Genomic DNA, 24188 nt, shown 5'->3' with positions numbered 1-24188 from the left:
TATTTTTTCTGGTTCATTTCTGGGTCTCTGAGAGGACTGCTTTAACCAGGGCTCTCAACATCTCCTTCTTCCTCACCCAGTTTGTCTGAGGCAGTGAGGAGCCGGCTGAGGAAGACCAGGGCAGGGAGAGTGGCTTAAGGAGGAAGGGTGACCCCGGGCTTCTAGGCTTCATGTCAGACACGTCCATCTGGCATGCACCAGAGTTCGCCTCAAAAATCAAATGATACAAACATGGTGCCCATAGATGCCTTTGCAGGAATGGGATACTTGAGTAAAAATATTTTAAATACAGGACTTGAAAATTCAGTTCACGACATGTAACGGAGATGACTTACAACACCATTTATAGTTTTCTTGCTACTTGGTTCTCTGGCGACATTGGTCCTTCTTCATAAGGAGAAGAGAGTGTCACTGTCTGAAGAAAAGCTGAGTAATGTTTGCCCTCTGTGATGAGGAAGCACAGGCTGACTGAAGACAAAGTAAAAGCTGGCGCCTTGTACCCCCGGCCTCCATCCGCTCCCCCTCAGTCCTATGTGAAGCATCCCTCAGGCAGCCCTGACTGCCATGAACAATAAGCAAATAGTTAACTTGCAGAGCTCACAATCCTGCTAGACAGGAGTCTCCCTTGGCTTACAAATGTCCTAAATCTCACTAACAAAGATGATTTATAGCAGGATTGTGACATCCCACCAAAAAGTCTCCCAACTATCTTAATGTTAATGGCTGGTCTAAAGACAACATTGATCAAGCCGCAAGGGCAAGGCCTCCAAGGCCTCGGTAGGCCTCTGACATCTTGGCACCTTGTAGGCCCTCTTTAGCATATGAAAACTCCGTTGAAACCTCCCTTCCCCTCACCTTCCCCCAACCACAGGGTACATAACCTGCCATCCCTCACAACCCGGGGCAGCAGCTCTTCCTGCCCAGGGGTCCTGTCCCCGTGCTTTAATAAACCATCATTTTGCACCAAAGATGTCTCAAGAATTCTTTCTTGGTCATCGGCTCCGGACCTCAGCCCACCGAACCTCACCTAGGTTCGAACTTCATCACCTGGACCAAACTCACATCAACCCTCGAAGCTCCTCTAGACCGTGGCGAACCAACTCAGGCTTTTGCAAATGGACCGTTAGCTGGTAGCACCCCCATAAGCCTGATTCCAGTGCAGGCTTCCCAAGTCACAGCAACATAACCATCTCCTCCATTCAGAACAAGATCGTTGAGCTTCTCTGGAGAGAGATCTGCTAGTGGTAACAGGCCAACAAAACTTCAACCTGCTCCAATGTAGAGTCACAGGAAGAGACAACAACAATCCCTGGGGATAAAGAACCACTCTCCAGAAAATGTGATCTTTTCTAAGTTCTTCATATTCGACCTTGTTCCAGAAAAGATTTGAAGGGAAACATATCAGACTAGTGACTGACTACAGCTTCACGAGCTAACAGTTCTGATGTATAGCTCTCTTCCCCAGAGCCTGGGCTGGCATCCTAGGGAGTGTTCCCAAGGAACCTGGAACCAGACAGACCACATTCCAGACCCCTCTAGGCGGAAAACAGAGTGCATACAAGATAGCCACAGGAGGTGAAGTGCCACAACAGACACAAAAGGAAGAATTCTTGCCCTCTGGCCCCTAGCTTCCAGGACGAGTCAAGATCACCAACCAAGTTCAGTTTCTGAGTTTGTCCTATCTCACATGCTCTTAGTATTACCTGAGATAAGGGAAAGCCTCCACATGCTAAGGTTTATATCTTAGTTCAACTGGATGAAGCATCTTTGTGGTTTTGTGCCCCACCCTACCGTTTCTCTTTTCCTTGAAACTGATGGCGTAACCTAAGACTTCCCAAAACCTGTTTGTAATAGACTGTCATTTTGATAAAATCAGGTTTTGGTGAGAAGCTGCAAACACACACAGGCCCACAGATCGCACACTGAAACGGCTCCTAGAGTCTCCAGCTCTCACACACAGCTTGAATCTTCCAAATCTATGAAATACTACTAAGGCAAAGCCAATTAATCTTGGAACGCCAACTCTCTGAAGCCCTAAGCACGATGCCATCCGCTCTGTGACTCAATTCTTGGGTCATACAGGAAGGAGTTTTTTACTTCTTTTCCTCTTCAGTGGTTTCTGACCTTGTGGCCTGGGGGAAGGAGCCAGGAAGATTTGGTCTGTTTTCTCCCAATCTGAGCATTACTACACCTGTTATATTAATACAACCTCATATCTGAATCTGGAAGGTATTAGCCAGCAATAAAAGCGGAAGAGGGAAAGGCTTCAAGCAGAAGAGGCACAGAATACCTTCAGCCCTATAGAACAATTCACAATTCCCGGGAGCCCAGGGTTCCTGGGAGGACTGTGGAGAAGAGGGGGGTATGCAGGGGTGGGGGTACAGGTGTTGCAAAAGGAGAGTGACAGTGGGGAAGGGGCAGGACACAGATCCTAAGCAGGGAGCTTACTAAGGTTTCCACATCAAGAAGTGACCAATCAAATCTGTGCTGCAGATTTAGCGCCCTGGGGGCCTGAGGGAAAGGGATTGGCTCAGAGGAAGTGCAGCTCCACAAGGGGGGGAAAAAAAAGACAAGGCCATAGGAGAAGCAACAGATGCTGGTAATACTTACAGTAGGAATGGAGATTAAGGGCCCTCACACCAGCTCTCTGGTTTACTACCAGAGTTGAGGAGGACACAGGGGAAGTGAGTGAAGAAGATGAGAAGTTCCGTACTGGATAGATGGCCTTGAGGTGTTAGAGACTACCTTGTTGAAACTACATGGAGTGGCACCTGCGTGGCTCAGTTGAGCATCTGCCTTTGGCTCAGGTCATAATCACACGGTCCTGGGATGGAGCCCTCTTAATTGGGACTTCAAGCTCAGGGGGTAGTCTGCTTCTCTTCCTCTCCCTCTGCCCCTCCCCTCTGCTTGCGGGCTTGGCGCTCTAAAATAAATACATCTTAAAAAAAAAAAAAGGCACTGCCATGTATTGATGATTGATTGACACTGGGTAACAGAGACAACAAATTCACTAGGTCACGGTCTCTACTTGGTTGTTTGAACATTTCCATAATAAAGTCAAAAAGATACACAGGGGGACACCTGGGTGGCTCAGTTGGTTAAGCAGCTGCCTTCGGCTCAGGTCATGATCCCAGCATCCTGGGATAGAGTCCCACATCGGGCTCCTTGCTCAGCAGGGAGCCTGCTTCTCCCTCTGCCTCTGCCTGAAATTCTGTCTGCCTGTGCTCGCTCTCTCCCCACCCCTCTCTGATAAATAAATAAAATCTTAAAAGAAAAAAGATACACAGAAGCCAAATGGGCTACAGGTTTGGAGCTGAGCAAAGAAACAAGTGTTGGAGATAAAGCTTTGGAGGCATCAGCATAAAGGTGACAGAAAAGCCATGGGGAATAGACAAAATGCCAACTGAGAGAATATTAAAGCAAGAGAATCAAGGGAAGAACACTGAGGAACACCAGAAGGTAAAGGGCAGATAGCTGAAAATCTAGTCAAGGAACCTGAAGAGCTAAAACCAGAAGAACATGGGGTTTGTTTCAATAAGGAAGGAGTGGAGGGGCGCTTTGGTGGCTCACTCATTAAGTATCTGCCTTGGGCTCAGGTCATGGTCCCAGGGTCCTGGGATTGAGCCACACATCAGGTTCCCTGCTCAATGGAAAGCCTGCTTCTCTCTCCCATTCCCCCTGCTTGTGTTCTCCCTCTTGCTGTGTCTCTCTCTGTCAAATAAAATCTTCAAAAATATATATATAATAACAAGAAAGGAGTGGCCGACAGTGATGAGTAAGGTGAATGCTGCAGTGTCTCCCCTGATAGAACATAGGAGGTCCAAGACCGCAGCAAAACCAGTTTTTGTTGCAATGATGGCCCAGGACGTCAGACTATAGCAAGTCAAAGTGTGCAAGGGCAGTGGAGAAACCATGACGGTAAGATCTGCAGTTAATTACTGAAGGGATGGGTTAGAAGTTGAGGAACAAGAGGAAGGAAAGGGTAATTGCTAGAACACTCTGAAGGCAGGAGAGATGGGATCTGGAGCATAGGGAGGTGATGTGACCATTTGTTCCTTGTCCAAGATCTGTTCTTCACTTCTCCAGTGAGACAGCAGACCTCTAGCTGGGAACATGACCTCTTAGAATTAAGACTAAACTCACCATGGGTGTGGCCATATGACCCATCGGGGCCAACAGGATAAGCAGGAGTGCCCTGCAGCTTCTTGGAAACTTTCCTTCAGGGAAAGCACAAGTTCTCCCTTCACCTGCTTCTGTCCATTCTTGCCCCCCTGCTGCCAGATAGGACACCAGTAGGTACCTTGTAAGTGGAATACAGTATTTGTCTTTTTGTGACTGGTTTATGTCACTTAGCATAATGTTCTCAAGGTTCACCCATGTTACAGCATATGTCAGAACTTTCCTTTTTAAAGCTACTATTCCATTGTACGTTTGTATCATTTTATCCATCCATTCATCCATCTGGGACCATTAGATAGAGACCTTGCTGGTGGAACAGCGAGATAAGAATCTAGGTCCAAACTATAAAAACAGAAGGTCCAAACCTGCTCTGGACTTCTCTCCAGACCTGCTTACTGGAGAGTGAGTTTTTTGTTGTTTTTTTTCCCTAGAGGGGGTCAGGGAGAGCAAGGGAGGGTGCGGGCACACAAGCCGAGGAAGGAGGGAGTGGGAGAAGCAGGCTCCCCACTGAGCAGGAACCCCGATGGGGGACTTGATCCCAGGACTGCAGGATTATGACCTGAGCCAAACGAGCTGAGCCACCCAGTGCCCTTGACATGATTTTTCTAAAACTGCTGTTATTTTGTGCTTTATCACATGCAATTTTATCTACCCGATACCAGGAGGACGGGATCCCTCATCCTCTGAGGGTGTAAAAGAATTTTGGTCCATACAACTAACTGGGGGGAGTCATGGGGAAAAGGGCTGTTAAGGGAGTTTGTGCCTGAGTCAGAAAGACAAGACCCTGAGGATTGTGGGTAAAGACTTGAAACAGCCATCATGGGAATCATGGGAAATGTGAGAGGGAGTACACCATGAACACGCAGGACTTTAAGAAGTAGGAAGCCATACACTTTTGACGGAGCCACTCTGAGTTTCTTCCACCACCACAGGAGCTGAGAAGGCAGCCGACTGCCCCACTCCAGGGATCGTGTTGCACAGGGCAAGAAATGAGTCTCTCTTACTCTACTACTGACTGTATGACCTAGAGAAAGTTTCTTATGGTTTCCAGGACAGACTTTTTTGGTTTGTTCATTCTCAGATTTATAGAGCAAAACAATGTGCTAAAAAGCTGAAAAAAAAAATCATTTTAAGCACATGGCATGGTCATGTCCTAAGAAAAGCTACAACCTCAAGCTACGGCCTCATTCTTTTTTTTTTTTTTTTTTTTAAGATTTATTTATTTGTCAGAGAGAGAGCGAGCGAGAGCGAGCACAGGCAGACACAGTGGAAGGCAGAGTCAGAGGGAGAAGCAGGCTCCCTGCGGAGCAAGGAGCCCGATGTGGGACTCGATCCCAGGACGCTGGGATCATGACCTGAGCCGAAGGCAGCTGCTTAACCAACTGAGCCACCCAGGCGTCCCGCTACGGCCTCATTCTTAACTCACATTATATTCTAACTTACTTTAATTCTCCTTTAAATTGTGGTAAAATACACATAAAAATAATCACTTTTAAGTGGTATTACATACATTCACATTATTATATAACCATCACCACCATCCACCTCCAGAATTCCTTTCATCTGTACCCATTAAACAATATTTCTTCATTCTCCCTTCCCCTGGGCAACCACCACTCTGGGGCCCTGGGCAACCACCACTCTGCTTTCTGTCCCTATGCGTTTGAATACTGTAGGTACCTTGTAAGTGGAATACAGTATTTGTCTTTTTGTGACTGGTTTATGTCACTTAGTATAATGTTCTCAAGGTTCACCCATGTTACAGCATATGTCAGAACTTTCCTTTTTAAAGCTACTATTCCATTGTACGTTTGTATCATTTTATCCATCCATTCATCCATCAATGGGCTCTTGGATTCCTTCCATCTTTTGGTTATTGTGTGCAATGCTATAAACATGGGTGTATAAATATCTCCTCTAGACCCTACTTTCAATTCTTTTGGGTATATGCCTGAGGTGAAATTGCTGATATGTTAACCATTTTTAATTTTTTGAGAAGCTGCCATATTGGTGTTTCGGGGGTTTTTTTGTTTGTTTTGTTTTGTTTTGTTTTGTTTTTTAAGATTTTATTTATTTATTTGACAGAGAGAGATCACAAGTAGGCAGAGAGGCAGGCAGAGGAAGCAGGCAGAGGAAGCAGGCTCCCTGCTGAGCAGAGAGCCCAATGCAGGGCTGGATCCCAGGACCCTGAGATCATGACCTGAGCGGAAGGTAGAGGCTTAACCCACTGAGCCACCCAGGCGCCCCTGCCATATTGGTTTTGGCAGCAGCTATATCATTTTGCATTCCCACTATAGTGCACAAGAGTCCTAATATCACCACATCCTCACCAAGTCTTGTTATTTTCGGGGTTTTTGTTTGTTTTTGTTGCTGTTTTTATTGTTTTTGACACTGGCCATCTTGATGGGTATTGTTTGTTTTTAACAAATTAAGAATGACCTAGTAGCAAGAGCCTAGCACAATGTCCAGAACATGGCAAATGGATAACAACTTTGAAATGAAAGGTCTAAGTTAAATTCTTTGCTGCCTGCTCCTTTTCTAAGAAGGAAAGATTTGGTTATACTGAAATTTGGTAAATCCCAATAATGCCTTTAAGAGATTTACCTACATCTGCTACATTGGCTTTTGCTCCAGCATATTACTCAGCAAATTACCTACTGAAGAACGGCTTCATCACCTTCCAGAAAGAAACCAGCATCCATTGCCAGCCACTCCCCATTGCTTCTACCCACCAGTCCCCAGATTAGTCTACTTTGTCTCTTTAGATTTGCCTATTCTGGATAGTTCATATAAATGGAATCATAGAATATGTAGCTTTTTGTGTATTTCTTTCACTTACTATAATGCTTCCAAGTTTCATCCCTGCTGTAGCATGAATTAGAAATTCATTCTTTATGATTCAGTAATATTCCACTGTATGGATATAGCCTATTTTTTTTTTATTAAAACAACTTAGATCTCCCATCAAAATCCAGGTTTCTGGTTTTTCTTGAAAAATTGAAGAATAGAAGGCCTTCCCCTTCCCAAAGAGCAATCACTGGCTAGAGCTCGATAATAGCATCTTGTTCCCTGAACATTCCCAGGCACCTTTCTTTCTCTGGGTCTTACTGTTCCTTCTGCCTGAAATACTCCCAGTTACATACCTTGTGCCTTTCTTCACCTGCCAAAGGTCTGCTCACAGGACTCCTTCTTGCTGAGGCCTCCCCAACTACATACACAATGCCTACTCTATCCCCAATACTTGCTATCCCCTACCACTTGCTTTCATTTTTTTATCATCTGACAGACTGTATGTTTTACTTAAGTCTGTTTCCAACCACCCTTCATTAGAATGGCTGCTCCAAGATAACAAGACTTTCTTTTGTCCACTATTATATTCCCAGTACCTAAACCTTAGCAGTGCTCAAATTTTTGGAATATAGAAATTAGCGAAAGAACTTGTTATAGTTTTTAGTGACTAAAAGCTGCTCCTAGAAAAGAAAACCTGAAAATGATATTTAAAATGCTTTGATACATACTTTATATTGCTTACATTTTAAGTGCAATCATTTTAACAGATGTCTACAGTCTTATAACTCTATTAAGATATAGGCTTAAGATCGAGAACACTGAAAATGATTTAAGTAATGGTAATACACTAAAGTTGGTCTGTTTACTAGTCAGGCATGCCCAGAACTTAAAAATGTCTTTAGTTAAAATTTGAGGCGGTTTTCAGGAGTCACATTAAGGAACGTGATGGTTCAAAAATCAAAGCACCAAAGAACAGAGAGCTGCTAAAACCCGGAGAGACTAAGATCTAGTCCTAAATTAACTAAAGGCCAAAGAAACTGTAACCTAATGAGTTATATTAACTTACAAGAAGTCTGTGTCAAGTACTAGGGAAAAAGACAAACAAAAGAACAAGAATTTATTTATTTATTTATTTAAAGATTTATTTATTTATTTATTTATTTGACAGAGAGAAATCACAAGTAGATGGAGAGGCAGGCAGAGAAAGAGAGAGGGAAGCGGGCTCCCTGCTGAGCAGAGAGCCCAATGCGGGACTCGATCCCAGGACCCTGAGATCATCACCTGAGACGAATGCAGCGGCTTAACCCACTGAGCCACCCAGGCGCCCCAAGAACAAGAATTTATTATCAAGAGACTAGAGAGAGGACTTAGAGTATCCCAGTCCACATGGCAATTTTTCTCACTAGAATTTGTAAACTGCGTATTAATCGGGATCTCTAAACTACAAGCAACAGAAACCTGTTCTAGCTAATTACAGCAGAAAAGCAATTTATTCAATTTGGGTAACTCCCGGAATCTTTTTAAGAGGGCTGATATCTGGGTTAAAGGCCACAGTACCAGCAATTATGGCTCCCGAAGTCCCACTACAGGATGGTCCGGTAAAGATCTAGAGCTCCACTACTCAGGAAAGGCACTGCATGCAGCTGGCACGACTGACCCCATGACGCTGGACAGAAGCCACTGCTGGCACTGTTACCACCCTGCCCATCACAGAATGAATTTTTTGCTGCTCCTTCTCGAATTTCAAGTCAAAGTTTAGGATGCATGCTTCTATATGTGGAGCCTAGGTCAAGGGCTCACAACTCTAGCTGCAATGAGAATAAGGCAGAATGTGGGTAGAGAGAAGTCTAAAGACATAGATGAAGGTCAGATTGCAATGCTATGTGTTCTACACTTCAACCTAGGGGTCGAAGGACAAATAGCAAAATGTAAAACTATTTTTTTTTTTTTTTTTAAAGATTTTATTTATTTACTTGACAGACAGAGACCACAAGTAAGCAGAGAGGCAGGCAGAGAGAGAGGAGGAAGCAGGCTCCCCGCTGAGCAGAGAACCGGATGTGGGGCTCGATCCCAGGATGCTGGGATCATGACCCGAGCCGAAGGCAGAGGCTTTAACCCCCTGAGCCACCCAGGCGCCCCAAAATGTAAAACTATTAAATGAAACTGGATTAGAAAAATGTATCTAGTACAAGCCTGAGATACCATTGCTTATTATAGGTTCAGGCTACATTTAAAAATTATGAACCTTTAAAGCCAATTTTAAGAAATACAAAGTGAATAATATGGCAAATTAGAAAAGATGGTATATGAATGAAAAGACTGAAAAGCATGGACGCATGTAAAAGAAAGCCATGGAAAGACTAAGCAAAGGATAAATGGTCTTAGAAAGCTTACTCTGGTGGCAGCAAAGAATGTGAACCAAGGAAGGTAGACAAAGGACCAAAGAAACCAAAGGAAAGTTACAGTCAAGTGTAAAAAGAGAGAACTACAGCAGCACCATTATGGCGAAGAACTCTAATCTTTTAGGAGGGGGAAAAAAATCAACAACTTTGTGACCAACAGATGTAAAGCACAAAACGGAAGGAGCAAAGAATTGTGATGGTCTTTTTAGTTTGACTTGAGTGACTGAATAATGGGTGATAGCATGAAACAGACAAGGGGAGGACAGCAGGAGAAACAGATCTGAGGAAGAAGATAAGGAATTTTGTTTTGAACAAGTGCAGTTTGAGACATCTGTGAGAGTGAGACGAGGGTCCTTAGAACCAAGCTGGAGAAACACTGGGGTCAGCATTTAAGGGTTGGGAAGAAGAGGAAGATCTCACAAAGGAGTCCAGGAAAGACTAGTCAATGGAGACAAGAGACTCAAAAGAGAGCGGTGTCTTTGCTCACAGTATTTCCAGAATAAAGCGATCAGTTGTGCAATAGAGAGGCCCAGCAAAATAAAGGCTGACAGATCAGTAGGCTTGCACGAGGTAATTTCAGTGGAATAGCAAGGGAGAGGCCAGGCCAAGTATCACGATCACACAGCTAATGAATATTAACACCCCACCGCAAGCAAATACATATCCCGGAACTCACACATCAATCTGTACCGAATAGTTCTCAGATCTTCCTGTTAAACTACCTCAGGCCCTCAATCAGCTCTTCCTGAAGCAGACCAGATTCTGGTCTGTTGTCTGATGGAGCACCAAATGGAACAGGAAGGACAAATGTCTCTAGCCTAGTCGAGAGGAACCAGAGGGGCTCCCACATGGCTTCCAGAACTCCAGCCTAAGTTAATTTAAAGAGTTGTTTCAGTGGCTGGCATCTCTTTTCAGTGCCTCAGCTGAGTCGAATTACCTAATTACAATGATAAAGCCCTCAAACTGTACATCTCCCTTGACAGTGATCCCCCTCCCCCCAGCAGAACACTCCTTCAACTTCCAAAGAAAAAAGGAGCCAATGATCAATGACCGTGGCTTTCAGGGCTCACCAGAATCAGAAGCAGAGGCACAAAATCTGAGACTTGGCAGGCCAACTGCCTCTTCATCTCTCCCAGGCTCTCTGCATATGCTCAGATAAGGGGTCACCTGAGAGAGAAGCCGAGTGTCCTTACTAAATCCAGGGTAAAAAAAAGGGAAAACCAAACCCAGGCACTAAATCAAATCCATTCATTCCAAAAAACAGGAAGTTTGACCAATGCCATGGCAATACCAGCAGCCTGTGACATCAGAGCTGAGGCCAAGGAACAAAGGGATTTGTGAAAGTGATCTTTCCGTGGGTCCTCTCCGCCTTGAAATCTGACCCATGCTGCCTGTTCGAAAGTGCACTGGTACCTCAGTACTGCTTCACAACAGAGCAACTGAACTTCTCTTAGTACTTTTCTCAACCTATTTTTGGAGATTAGCCAAAACCACACGCTGCAAATGTGCTGAGTGCCACACTCTTATTAATATGCAATGAGATTCTATTCTGGGCTGCTGGTCATACTGGCCTACCAGTCAGCTACAGGGCAAGGATATAAATTGTAAGGCTAAAAAAAACTTAAAGAGAAGACCAAAATAAACTGCAGCTTCCCCATCACTTTAGGTTGAGAGGATGTATTTGAGGGAGTAGTGTTTAAGGGAGAATGGCTACTCCAGGTTGAAGCGGAAAAGTACCATGAGCTAGGACAGGAAAAGTCCACAAAGCATGAGCCACAGATGTGCCTCTCCCCCTCATTCGGCAGTCTCAACTGAATATTATGTATTCTGTGTAAGAGGCTGAAACTGATTCTTGTCTCTAAAGGTAGAATTGAGGACTGAGCAGGCAATTCAAGCAAGACCAGGGCCAGTTCATCTGACGGGCTGCAGGGGTTTATCCAGTATTTAAAAAAAAAAAAAAAAAAAAGTTGTTCCCAGAGATTATGGTCTTCAGTGTAAAACGCTGCCTTTTAAAAAGGCTGAGGGGCCCCTGAGTGGCTCAGCTGGTTAAGCAATTGCCTTTTCAGCTCAGGTCATGATCCTGGAGTCCTGGGATCTAGCCCTGCATCCGGCTGCCTGCTCAGCGGGAAGTCTGCTTCTCCCTCTGACCCTCTCAGCCTCTCATGCTCTCTCTCACTCTCATTCTCTCAAACAAATAAATAAAATCTTCAAAAAAATTAAAAAGGCTGAATGTGTACAGCTGATTTAAAGGGAGAGGATCCTCATTTATAAGCAGGAATAGAGGGGCACCTGGGTGGCTCAGTGGGTTAAAGCCTCTGCCTTCAGCTCAGGTCATGATCCCAGCGTCCTGGGATCGAGTCCCGCATTGGGCTCTCTGCTGAGCGGGGAGCCTGCTTTCCCTTCTCTCTCTCTGCCTGCCTCTCTGCCTACTTGTGATCTCTGTCTGTCAAATAAATAAATAAGATCTTAAAAAAAAAAATAAGCAGGAATAGAAACTTCTTGTTAGGTAACTGATGACACATTAAAACTGAATCTTCATTTCTCTTTCATCTTTGGTGGTGAGCCTAGAGAGTCATTAAAAGAATTAAGAGATCCTACTGAAGAAGGATCTGTAATTATTTAACAGAGAAAAGTTTTGAGTAGTGAACCAAAGACACCACATCTAGATCTAGCCAGAGGCACAGGAAGTACACCTCAGCCCAAGGTGGTTTTGGTGACTTCACTCGACCTGTGTTTTAGAAGGAAATGGTCCACCCCTGGAATGGACTCCGTTTTCAAAGCAAGAGTGGGGAAGAGATTTATAGTTAACCTAGATTCCCCATTGCTATCTGCAGCACCCACAGCTCACTGCTGCCACACCTTCTGCACGCACGTACAGCTTCAGAAAAGATCTGGGAGTTGTCCTCATATAAATGGAGGAAATGCCTTTAAACAGCAGCTAGAAACATTCAGGTTAGGTAAAGGAGCCTTCCTATCTAACAGTTGGAATTTGGTGCCCTCTGACCAAAAGAAGGGTTCTCTATTACCATATAAATGGCTTTTATCTTTGGGTCAGGTTCTGTAACTTTACAGTAACTTGGGAGCTTGTGAAAATGCACATGTCTGGGTCCCACCCAGAGCCAATAAATCAGACTATTCCAGGGAGAAGCCTAGGAACCTGTATTTTTTAACAAGTAATCCAAGTGATTTTCATCACAGGGAAGTTTGAGAAACACTGATCTAAAACTCTGCTTATCGTAATAAAAAGCTATTCATCCTGAGGAGGAAATGAAGGAGAGGAAGAGAGGAAACAGGCTAGACTGATGAATCAGAAGCACACCCTGATGGAGTTCCGAGAGCTGGAATATGAGAGGGAAGAGCTGACTGAGCAGTTAGAGCTGAACTTAGCCAGTATTCTTCCCACTGCTTGCTCCAGACCCCATGTCACTCCACCTCCTCGCCTTCTACACAGTTACTCTCTTTATTGCCGACAAGACTTTGCCTGAAGACTCCCAGATCTTAAACAGCAGATGGAATCAAAGGGAGGACGAGAGGCTTCCCAAGTACAAGCAGACACTGTGCAGTCCCTGGACAGGAGAGGAGACTGAATGGCCTGCTACCAGCCATCACAGAATCTAAACTCCAGCCACTTACCCAAACTGGACAGTCTTTTCATCAAGCCAGCCTCTCTCACGGCAGCAGGACCATATTCCACTCCTTTTCTTTTCTGTCACATAAATCACACAGTTAGATGTGAAAGAAGTGGGTTAGAAATAAGACCACTTTATTTCGCAAAAATACAGAAATCTGCTATTCTATACTTAGTTGCCAACAGATCCCTCTGAAAACCTGTGACACCATCAGCCCTTCCTTTTATTTTTTTCACCTGAGGTCGGCTCGTTTCAAACACTTGCAGGGGGGGAGCAAAAAAAATTACTGGAATCAAATCAACCTCCAAGCCCCTGACTGTGGGAAGAGCAAGCAGAGGCCAAGACAGGGAAGGGCCTTAGCCTGGTCTGGATCCGGTGCTTGGGGGGGTCGGGGGGAGGGTGTGTGCGGCTGGCAGAGGCCTGAGCCTGGGCTTCTCGAGCAGTGAGGTCTCCACGACTGCAGGTTTCTTCCATTGAAGAGAACAAAACCGCCCCTCTCGTCCCCTCGCCGCTGAAGACGACAGCTCCAATATCCCCCGCCAATGAATGGTTTCTGAGAATGCATCCTGAAGCCTTAAATCCCCGGTCGCTCACTTCAACCTCTTCTCTCCGGACATTCCACCGGGTATTCTGGCCGATTTGTCCCCCTCCAGCCCCTCCCTGAAATCCTGCCCCAACTCCCCAAGCGGGACCCACCACTTTCCCTCTCCTGGGGAGGAAGGCCGCGGAGACCCTCCAGCCCGCGGCCCCTGCCCGCAGCGCAAGCAGGATGCCCTCCATCTCCTTTCTCCTTCCCCATCTTTTACCAGAGGAAACCCCACGTGCTCTCCCGGTGCCCAATCGTGGGAGCCCACCACCTCGTCCCCCTCTCTGTTCCTCTTCATCTTCTCCTCGTCTCCCCGCTCCTTACCCCACCCCTGCTTTCTCCTGGTTCTGCCCCTCGGTGCCAGGTCCCGGTTCTCACCTGTCCCTGTGAAAACGGGGCTCCGATCACAGCCACCGAGTGAACGGACTTCTTCAGGATGGAATGCACTCGCGTCCGGAGGAGACGCGACAGGCTGCTTCTCAGGGACATGACTGGCAGCGCAGGAGGGAAGTGAGAGAGAGGAACGCTACTCCGTGCGGCTCGCCGTCTTAACTGAGCGCGGCAGCCCGGCGCAGCGCTTCACCTACCCGGGCGCCCCCGGCACCGCACCGCCCTGTGACGTCACAGCCACCCGGCCCCGCCCCCACACCAGCCCCCGACACACCTCCCCGTAGACCCCGCCCACTCCTCCTGGCCTGGACACGCCTTCGCTGACGTCACCCCGCCCCAGGCCGGGCTCTCCCTCCCGGGAGGAGCCCCTGCCGCGGACGCCACAAGGCTAGTGTCAGTGTCGGACCAATAAGAGCGCGGTCACGGACAGGTTTGTCCCGCCTCGGGAAGCGGCCGGCCCCCGCGAAGTTAGCGAATTCAGCCGAACAGGGGAACCAACTAGCGACCACGCAGATCGCGACTCTTCACACAAATGCATGCCCGGCAGGTGCCAACTCTAGGGAAGGGCTGCCGGGGCTGGATCTGGGCTAGTCTGACCCCGCTTGAGTGTTCTGCCAAGAGGAAGCCAGCATCCATCTGGTCTGTTCCGTCTCAGCTCTGGGTCCAAAAAAACACACTTACCCATCTTTGGGCTTTGAAGGCTAGGAGATCAAATACAGATAGAGCTCTCTGGGCCGGGAATGTTAATAAAAACTCACCTATACGGGGTTGTAAAAAAAATAATAATAAAAAACAAAAAACAAACAAAAAAACCTCACCTATCCTAGGTATTTTGGTTGGGGAGATTAGGATTTTACAAACAATCACTTTCCAGTGTTTCCAATTCTTTGCCTGTATAACGGGAGCACTGTTACAAAAAAACTAAGCAGTGTATCTGGACTGTTCCTAAAATTTGGGGAGGCTATAGAACTGAAAACAACTAGAGTCGTAATAATAATACTTTAATAATCATAGCCAACGTAAGTTCCAAAAACGTTTAGCCCTCTAACAATTCCGTAAATCGGGACTATTTTAAAGAGGAGGAAACAAGATCAAAGAAGATAACTTCCCCCAAGTCATATAGCTTGTAAGTGACAGAGTTGTGTGACTCCAGATTCCAACCAAATTCTTACCAAGGGCGGGCTTGCAGAAATTTGGACATTAGTCCTACCAAAATACATTTTTACCTAAACAACAGAAAATTATCTCAACTGATGCCAACTTACATGCTGCTCTCCAACAAAACAGTCAGAAATCCCCATGGCAACATCATAACTCCAAGGAGCTTTAGTATTATAAGGTAGTTTATTTCTAGAGGATAAATTTTATACCTGTCTCCCCCTGCTGGTTTAACAAAGACATACATGCCTGAAGCTTTAGCAAAATGAGCAAACCATTACTGTAAGGCAGTAGTTCTGAAAGTGTGATCCTCACAGCAGCAGCATCAGACTTTACATACTTGTCAAATGGAATCTGTTGGGCTCTTCCCCCAAATTTACTGACTCTCAGTAACTCTGCGGTGGAGTACCAGCAACCTCAATTTTAACAATCTCGCCAGGGTCGGAAGCTGTGGAGAGCAGTAGGGGTGTGGTCAGGGATTCAGTCACTGATGCAGTCCCACTTCTTTCAGATCCTTGGAATTATCTTGGTACCTTTTTCCTATCCATCAACACATTTAATTTTTTCCCCCTTGACTGTATTTTCTCAAATTGATTTGGGCTTTCCTGGACTCCAGCAAAACTGGTTTCTGGAGTACCTACTTTGGGTCACCAGGTTGACCTTTCTAATGTGCTACATTAATCCTGAACATCATTTCAGTGGTTTTCCATTATCTATAGTTTAGTCAGAGATGAATCATCCATTCCACATTATTATGGTCTGGAGTGGGGGGCGGGCAGCAGATTGCTGTATTACTATTGTCCTTTAAAATTCTTATTATTGCTTCCATACATTTAAAATATTTTATAATTCATTTTTAGACCCTGAAAAATGTGGTCTGCTTTTGTTTTCAAAATAGGCATTTGTTTTCTAAACAAGCTATTAAAGATAATATTCAATGGGGCGCTTGGGTGGCTCAGTGGGTTGGGCCTCTGCCTTCGGCTCGAGTCGTGATCCCAGGGGCCTGGGATCAAGTCCCGCATGGGGCTCTCTGCTCAGCGGGGAGCCTGCTTCTCCTCATCTCTCTCTCTGTCTGTCTCTCTGCCTATTTGTGATCACTCTCTCTGTCAAATAAATAAATAAAATCTTAAAAAAAAAAAGATAATATTCAAAAGTTGTAAAAGTCATAGAAGAATAAGTTGTTTTAGAAATTTACAACTTGGGGCGCCTGGGTGGCTCAGTGGGTTAAGCCTCTGCTTTCAGCGCAGGTCATGATCTCAGGGTCCTGGGATTGAGTCCCGCATTGGACTCTCTGCTCAGCAGGGAGCCTGCTGCCTCCTCTCTCTCTCTCTGCCTGCCTCTCTGCCACTAGTGATCTCTCTCTGCCAAATAAGTAAATAAAATATTTTTTTAAAAATTTACAACTTGTGGGCGCCTGGGTGGCTCAGTGGGTTAAGCCGCTGCCTTCGGCTCGGGTCATGATCTCAGGGTCCTGGGATCGAGGCCCGCATCGGGCTCTCTGCTGAGCGGGGAGCCTGCTTCCCTCTCTCTCTCTCTGCCTCTCCATCTACTTGTGATTTCTCTCTGTCAAATAAATAAATAAAATCTTTAAAAAAAAAAATTTACAACTTGTTTTGTTATAGCGTAAGTGGAGGACCCTTCCTCATATTCAAAACAAGTTGCTCTGCTTTTCTTCTTCCTTTATTGGAGGACCTAAATATTCTCTCTAATTCAGTGGCTGCCAACACACACTCTATCCTTGACAGGTTGCTGGCAGTGTGTATGTGTGTGGGGAGTGGGACGGGGGAGCCTGGTGAATAGGGAAGCCCTGATAATGGTGTTTGCCAGTTTCCAGGTGTATATACTCCCAAGCTACCATTGTGATGTCACTGATCATGGAGTTGGGGAAAGGTGCTCCTCGTATAGTATTTCCTCTGTACAGATATGATCAACATAAATAACCTCAAGAGCACAAATAATAACACTAGATTTATAAAATAATTAGGTATGGCAAGTTTCGAATGTATATTATCTTTGTTTTTAATACAATTTACTTGTAAGTTTATATAATTTGATTTTTAACGATTTTTAACAACTGGTTTGAAATAGTCTTGAAAATTTAACAATAGGGTTTTGCAGGTGGCAAGCATGCCTTCAGTATGTCTCCAGCAGGATACAACATACCGCTGTTTACTGAAAATCCACGGGAACACAGAAAAGACTAAACTGGAAATTCCCAAGGGCTGGGACTATAACTCTTTCTGCTCATCATTTTATCCCACTGAATACAGTGCTTGGTACATAGCAGGGGCATGGCAAATAATAGACCTTCCAGATTTTTAATGAAATCCTTATGTGCTTTGGTCTCTGGTTCTGATATGGAAGTCTTTCTGGATTTCTACTTCTACTTTCTAACATCCTAAAGAACTGAGTTCACCAACCACACCTTTAGACTCTAAAATTTAGAGCCTCCCTTTCGTTTAAAGAAAAAAAAAATGTGTTTGTTCAGTCATTTATTGCCAGTAATTACTGAGCACTTTGTGTGTGCAAAGCATTGTTCTATGTGCTGTTCAGAGAGATGAAAACAATAGCTCAACACTCCCAGTGCTTACATTCTAGTGGGGAAAAGAATCAAGTAGTTAAATAATTTCAGATAGTAGTAAGTGCTATAGGGAAAATAAAGCAGGGAAATGGGACACAACGTGCTGTTTTAGAAAGGCATATCAAGGAAGATCTCTCCAAGCTAAACTTTGAGCCAGACACCTGAATGATGAAAAGGAGCTGGTCATAACAAGTTCTGGGAATAGAGCCTTCTAGGTTTACAGGAACAGCAAGATCCAAAACCATAAAGCTAAAACATGCTAACAGATCAGAAGAAGAACAAAAATGCCTGTGTAACCCAAATGTGCAGAGCAAAGGGTGTATAGTCAATTGAATCAGATTCATAGGCAGGAAACAGATCTCAGAGGCAGCAGTGAAGAGCGTGAATTTCAGAGGAAGAATTTTTTTTAATTTATTTATTTGACAGACAGAGATCACAAGTAGTCAGAGAGGCAGGCAGAGAGAGAGAGAGGAGGAAGCAGGCTCCCTGCCAAGCAGAGAGCCCGATGTGGGACTCGATCCCAGGACCCTGGAATCATGACCTGAGCCAAAGGAAGAGACTGACCCACTGCGCCACCCAGGTGCTCCCAGAGGAAGGATTTTTACACAAAGGTAGAGGGTTAAAATTTCTGAATCTATGTTAAGGAGTTGGGAATAAGGCAGGGGAATAACTTAAAGTGATGGTTTCATCGTCTACCCAACCCACAGCCTGGTCTGGAGGCAGCCACCTGAGCCCCTTTCATACTGCTCATCGCCCCCAACACCACCACAAACAGAGGGGTTTTCATCACAAGCGTTGATCAGTGATAGGGGTGTGAAAGCAGAAACATGGCTGCCGTCAACGTATAAATGAAACTTAGGAGTGAAATCTGTTTTAGCACCAGTGGAGGCCAGGCTTCAAAGGACACCTGAATGCTTTTTCCTTTGTTCAGGTTCCAAACCGAAAACAAGTCTTAAGCCCTCTGCACCTGGATGTTCTATTTGGAACATTCTGTAGCCAAACTAATGAGAGTTCTCTCCTTGGTGAGTTACAGAGAGAGAGACTGCACTAGGTGTAGTTGTCACACAAAGGAAACATTATTTGCAGCAAATCAGGAGACCATGGAGAATAACTTCCAAAGCTAGCTTCAGGAGTTAGTGGGTTTCTTTGAACAGAAGGATGAATATTCAGAAAGGGGAGCTTTGTCATTGCATGTAAAGACGGGCATAAGGTTGCACAGGTGCATTTAAAAGACACGCCTACACAGGTATCCCATGTTATGTTAATGAAGCTCGTGCTCCTCCTTGAGCAGAGATTTGAAGGGTATAATGAGGTCCAGGTAACTGTCAGACATTCCATGGTCCCTCTGCTCTGTTGTAAATCAGCGGTCAATCACACAGTGCTCTAGGCTGTGGAGTTTTCCCTGTTGTTTGCCTCAAAAAGATAAGGTTAACATTCCCATGAGGAAGAACGGTGTCCATAAGGGTCTTGCTGGTGACAATTGTAAACTTATAACCCTGTGGGGCACAGTTTCACTTCCTCCTGCCTCCCTCCTTTCCTTCACTTAATTTCTTCTCTTTCCATGTCAAAGTCCCTTTTCTGAAGAAGCCTTTCAGACCTCCCAAGTTGAATTAGACATAATCACAGAATTTGCTAAGGTTACTGAATGGTTACCATATGCTAGATCCCTGCCCACCGCTTCCCAGTTGTTATTTAATCCCCATCACAAGGCATGCGAGAGGCACTATTATCATCTCCATTTCAGATATGGTAACCAATGCGTGCAAAGGCTAACAAATGTGCCAGGGCTCACACAGGAAGTGGCCAAAAGCAGAATCTCAAACTCGAGATAGATCAAGGGTTTTAAATACCCCTGGCATGGTTCACTTAATCCTCTGAATCATAATTGTCTATTTATTTTTTTACTTTTTTAAAGATTTTATTTATTTATTTGACAGAGATGGCAAGTAGGCAGAGAGGCAGGCAGAGAGAGAGAGAAGTGGAAGCAGGCTCCCCACTGAGCAGAGAGCCCAATGTGGGGCTCGATCCTAGGACTCTGGGATCATGACCTAAGCCGAAGGCAGAGGCTTTAACCCACTGGGCCACCCAGGCCGCCCCTAATTGTCTATTTAAAGGACTATCTCCTTCTCCTTAAGAGCAGCTTCTTTGAGAGCAGGAATGGTGCCTTACCGTCATTTAATACCGTGCCTAACACGAGAGGTGTTCAATAAATTTTTATTGAATGGTTAGATATTAAATGGCATATGAAAGTGTCTTTTTTAGAAAAAGATTTCTTTGAGAGAAAGTGCTCACAAATGGTGGTGGGGGAGGGCAGAGGGAGAGAATCTTCAAGCAGACTCCCTGCTGAGCACAGAGCAGGACTCAATCTCATGACCCATGAGATCATGATCTGAGCTGAAACCAAGAGTCTGACTCTTGACTAAGCCACCCAGGTGCCCTTGAAAGAGTCTTTTAAAATAAGTCATATCTCTTTATGTTATGAAAGTTCTGATGATGGAATTATCATTCTTATATGGGACACAGAAGATTTTATGGGATTAGCATTTGAGCTGAGCCTTAAGGACTTTCTAGGAGGAATCTGCAGGGTGTTTTGGGAACGGTGAGAATACTGATGTCAGCTAACAGGCATGAATATGATTGCTAGAAGACGGGGAGAGTCAATAAGTATTTGAGAGCCCATTGGTCAGACAATGTTCTAGGGATACTGTGATAAACAGAGTCCAACCTCTCCTGAAGATAGAGATTACGGGTACTAATAGGTATGAAAATAAAACAAGGCAACGTGGTCGAGGGTATGTATGAGGAGAACGTTAACTAGTGTCATGGGGATGAGGGACAGATGTTAAGAATACTGAACAGGTGCAGTCAATAATACTTAACTATAGATTAGGGAGGGAACTAGAAAAGGGAGAGGTGTTAAACCTGGATCAGGGGGGAAATGATGGTACTGGAGTAATAGGTTGTTTTCTTTTTTTCCCCAAGATTTCATTTATTTATTTGACAGGCAGAGATCACAAGTAGGCAGAGAGAGAGAGGGGGAAGCAGGCTCCCCACTGAGCAGAGAGCCCGATGCAGGGCTAGATCCCAGGACCCTGAGATCATGACCTGAGCTGAAGGCAGAGGCTTTAACCCACCCACTGAGCTATCCAGGAACCCCTGGAGTAGTAGTTCTTAAGGGAGTATTATTTCTGAAGGGATTAATAGCTTTATTTCGTGCCAAGCATAAAGAATCTAACTGAACGTTCGGGGACGAACCTCTTTCAAGAGAGGGTGACCCTTCTCTGTTTCACAGACTAGCTTTTTTTTTTTTTTAAAGATTTTATTTATTTATTGGACAGAGAGAGAGATCACAAGTAGGCAGAGAGGCAGGCAGAGAGAGAGGAGGAAGCAGGCTCCCCGCTGAGCAGAGAGCCCGATGTGGGGCTCAATCCCAGCACCCCAGGATCATGACCTGAGCTGAAGGCAGAGGCTTAAACCACTGAGCCCACAGACTAGATTTTAAGGGCAAAGGCCATGCGGTCAGGCCTGGCCATGCACAGGTGGCCAGTGAGATTGTAACACACACAGGAAACTCCACAGTGATGCTAGGTGACCAATTGAATTACAGTTTACCCTAGCAGACATTTGAACCAGCCTATTACACCTTCATTAGGATTGGCGACAAAAAGGCTCCCAAAGGGCTGGGGCCCATACTCCTTGGTAGCTAGGGAGACAGTATGCAACCCCCCACTGATCGATGTCTCCACCTGGCCTGACCCATCCTTGTATCTGGGCTTTGTTACCTGGAGCTGGTTTCCGGGACTTCCTGTCAAGTTTTTTAAATCCCCTGAGGGAAGGGGAGCAGGGACAGTTAACTTTAATGAAAGCCTCTTGCTAAATAGGTCCTTACAACCATCCTGGAATGCCACATGATGGGGATGTGACTCTATGAAAAACAAAACACATCTTACTTTCTGCTCTAACTGTTCTAATAGGCTTCTTTCTATTTCTGTGTGTCTATTTTTCCTTTCTTTCCTAGTTGTCTGTTTTTTCCACCATCATTCTTCCTTATTTGAAATAATTACTAGCCATTTTCACCAGACAGGAAAGCAACAGAGTGACACTAAATAAGCAGTAGAAGATTAACAAGATAGAATACTATGCAGCTATTTTAAATGGTATTTATTTCAAAAATCTGTAGAAATATGGAAAATGTTTGGGATACCTGTGTGGTTCAGTTGGTTAAAACACCCAACTCTTGGTTTCAACTCAGGTCATGATCTCAGGGTCACGGAATCAAGTCCATTGTTGGGCTCTGTGCTCAGGGCAAAGTCTGCTTGTCCCTGTCCTTCTGTTCCTCCCACTTGCTCTCTCTCTCTCTCTCTCTCAAATAAATAGTAATTTAAGAAAACTAAAAAATAAATAATAAAAATCTTTTAAAAAAAGAAATAGGAAAATGTTTGCCAAGCATTAATTTTTTTTTTAAGATTTTATTTATTTATTTGACAGAGAGAGATCACAAGTAGGCAGAGAGGTAGGCAGAGAGAGAGAGGAGGAAGCAGGCTCCCTGCTGAGCAGAGAGCCCGATGTGGGGCTCGATCCCATGACCCTGAGATCATGACCTGAGCCGAAGGCAGCGGCTTAACCCACTGAGCCACCCAGGCGCCCCGCCAAGCATTAATTTTTAATAATTGTTAGCTTAATTAAACAAGGAGGCTATTAGACAGGGTGTTTCTAATAGTTCAGCTGCCTACATAAGCAAACTAAAACCGAACCTGTAAATGCCTCAAGATTAAGAAATCTAAACCCAAGCACAACCAATGACAGTCAACAAATAAGTTCTCAAATAAGGCAACCTTAAGCTATAGGCAATCACATAATTTCCTTGCTTTGCTTCCACTTCTTCTCTCTAAAAGTTTTTCCCCTACCTCCTGTCAAGTGGAGAGCTCCTACTCTCTGGTTTAACATTGCTCCTACTACTTCTGGTAGTAGTAGTAGTAGTAGTAATAGCTCCTACTACTTCTGGTTTAACATTGCCCTATTCAAAGAGATTTTTTTTTTTTTAAAGATTTAATTTATTTGACAGAGAGTGCACAAGCGGGGGGAGCAGCAGGTAAGAGGGAGAGGGAGAAGCAGGCTCCCCACTGAGCAGAGAGCCCTATATGGGGCTCCATCCCAGAATTCTGGGATCACAACCTGAGCCAAAGGCAGATGCTCAACTGACTGAGCCACCCAGGATCCCCCAAACAGATTTTTGCTCAAACTTAAAAAAAAAAAAAACTTTTTTAAAGTAGGCTCCATGCCCAGCACAGGCTTTGAACTCACAACCCTGAGATCGAGAGTTGGATGCTTAACTGATGGAACCACCCAGGTGTCCCAAACTTAAAATTTTTAATATGCCTCAGTTTACATTTTAACATTACAAATGTTGTACACACTATGACTACAATAATTTTAAAAAGTGCAATAACTAGGGGCATCTGGGTGGCTCAGTTGGTTAAGTGTCTGCCTTCAGTTCAGGTCATAATCCCAATGTCCTAGGATCGTGTCCCATGTGGGGCTCCTTGCTCAGTGGGAACCTGCTTCTCCCTCTGCCTACTGCCCCCCAACTTGTGCTCACTCTCTCTCTCACTCTATTTCAAATAAATAAATAAAATCTAAAAAAAAAAAAAAAAGTGCAAATGCACCTGGATGGCTCAGTGTGTTAAAGCCTTTGCCTTGGGCTCAGGTCATGGTCTCAGGGTCCTAGGATCGAGCCCCGCATCGGGCTCTCTGCTCAGCAGGGAGCCTGCTTCCCCCTCTCTCTCTGCCTGCCTCTCTGCCTACTTGTGATCTTTCTCTCTGTGAGATAAAAAAAATAAAATCTTTAAAATAAAATAAAATTTAAAAAATGTGCACTAATTAAGAGATGGAATGAGAGAGTAACATGTAACACTGAAAGGTTTTTAGGATTGGGTATAAGATTTTTCTCTCATTCAAAAATTTTCTGTATTATGTTATCTTTTCGACAATGAAAACATTAAAACAAGATGACTTAATCCTTGGGAAATGAAGATTTATTGGTTTAGGCGTCAGGGTGATAGATGTATTTTCTTTTATATAATTTCAATTTGATACTGGGAAAATAAAAAACATATCTTATTAAAAATGGACAGGTAGGGGTGCCTTGTGTGGCTCAGTGGGTTGAGGCCTCTGTCTTTGGCTTGGGTTGTGGTCCCGGGGTCCTGGGATGGAGCCCAGCATCAGGCTCTCTGCTCAGCGGGGGGCCTGCTTCCCCCCCTCTTCTTCTGCCTGCTTGTGATCTCTGTCAGATAAATAAATAAAATCTTAAAAAAAAAAAGGACAGGTAATAAGATTTTAAAAATATATATTTATAAGAATGTCAAAAAAATTAAACACCTAGAAATAAGTCTAAAGGAAGATGTGCGAGATAACTACAAAATATTGCTGAGAGAAATTAGAGAAAAATTAAATAAGTGGAGAAATATACCAGG

General features: G+C 44.6%; 1 protein-coding gene across 2 annotated transcripts in view; it reads right to left on the bottom strand.

Annotated features, from left to right (window-relative positions):
• The window catches only part of ARG2 (arginase 2), a 32279-nt gene extending 18064 nt beyond the window's left edge, over positions 1-14215 (bottom strand). For both annotated transcript variants that reach the window (XM_059373458.1, XM_059373459.1), the window contains exons 1-2: positions 13965-14215; positions 13005-13077 (exon numbers count right to left, since the gene is read on the bottom strand). In XM_059373458.1, the coding sequence (XP_059229441.1) occupies positions 13005-13077; positions 13965-14075 (184 nt within the window). In that variant the 5' untranslated portion in view covers positions 14076-14215. The remainder of the gene's footprint in view (positions 1-13004; positions 13078-13964) is intronic.
• Between the last annotated feature and the right edge of the window lie 9973 nt (positions 14216-24188).

The sequence above is a fragment of the Mustela nigripes genome, chromosome 13 (assembly GCF_022355385.1).
Source record: "Mustela nigripes isolate SB6536 chromosome 13, MUSNIG.SB6536, whole genome shotgun sequence".
NCBI lineage: Eukaryota > Metazoa > Chordata > Mammalia > Carnivora > Mustelidae > Mustela > Mustela nigripes.
The sequence above is the reverse complement of the archived record's forward strand: the minus strand, read 5'-3'. Positions and strand labels throughout refer to the sequence as shown.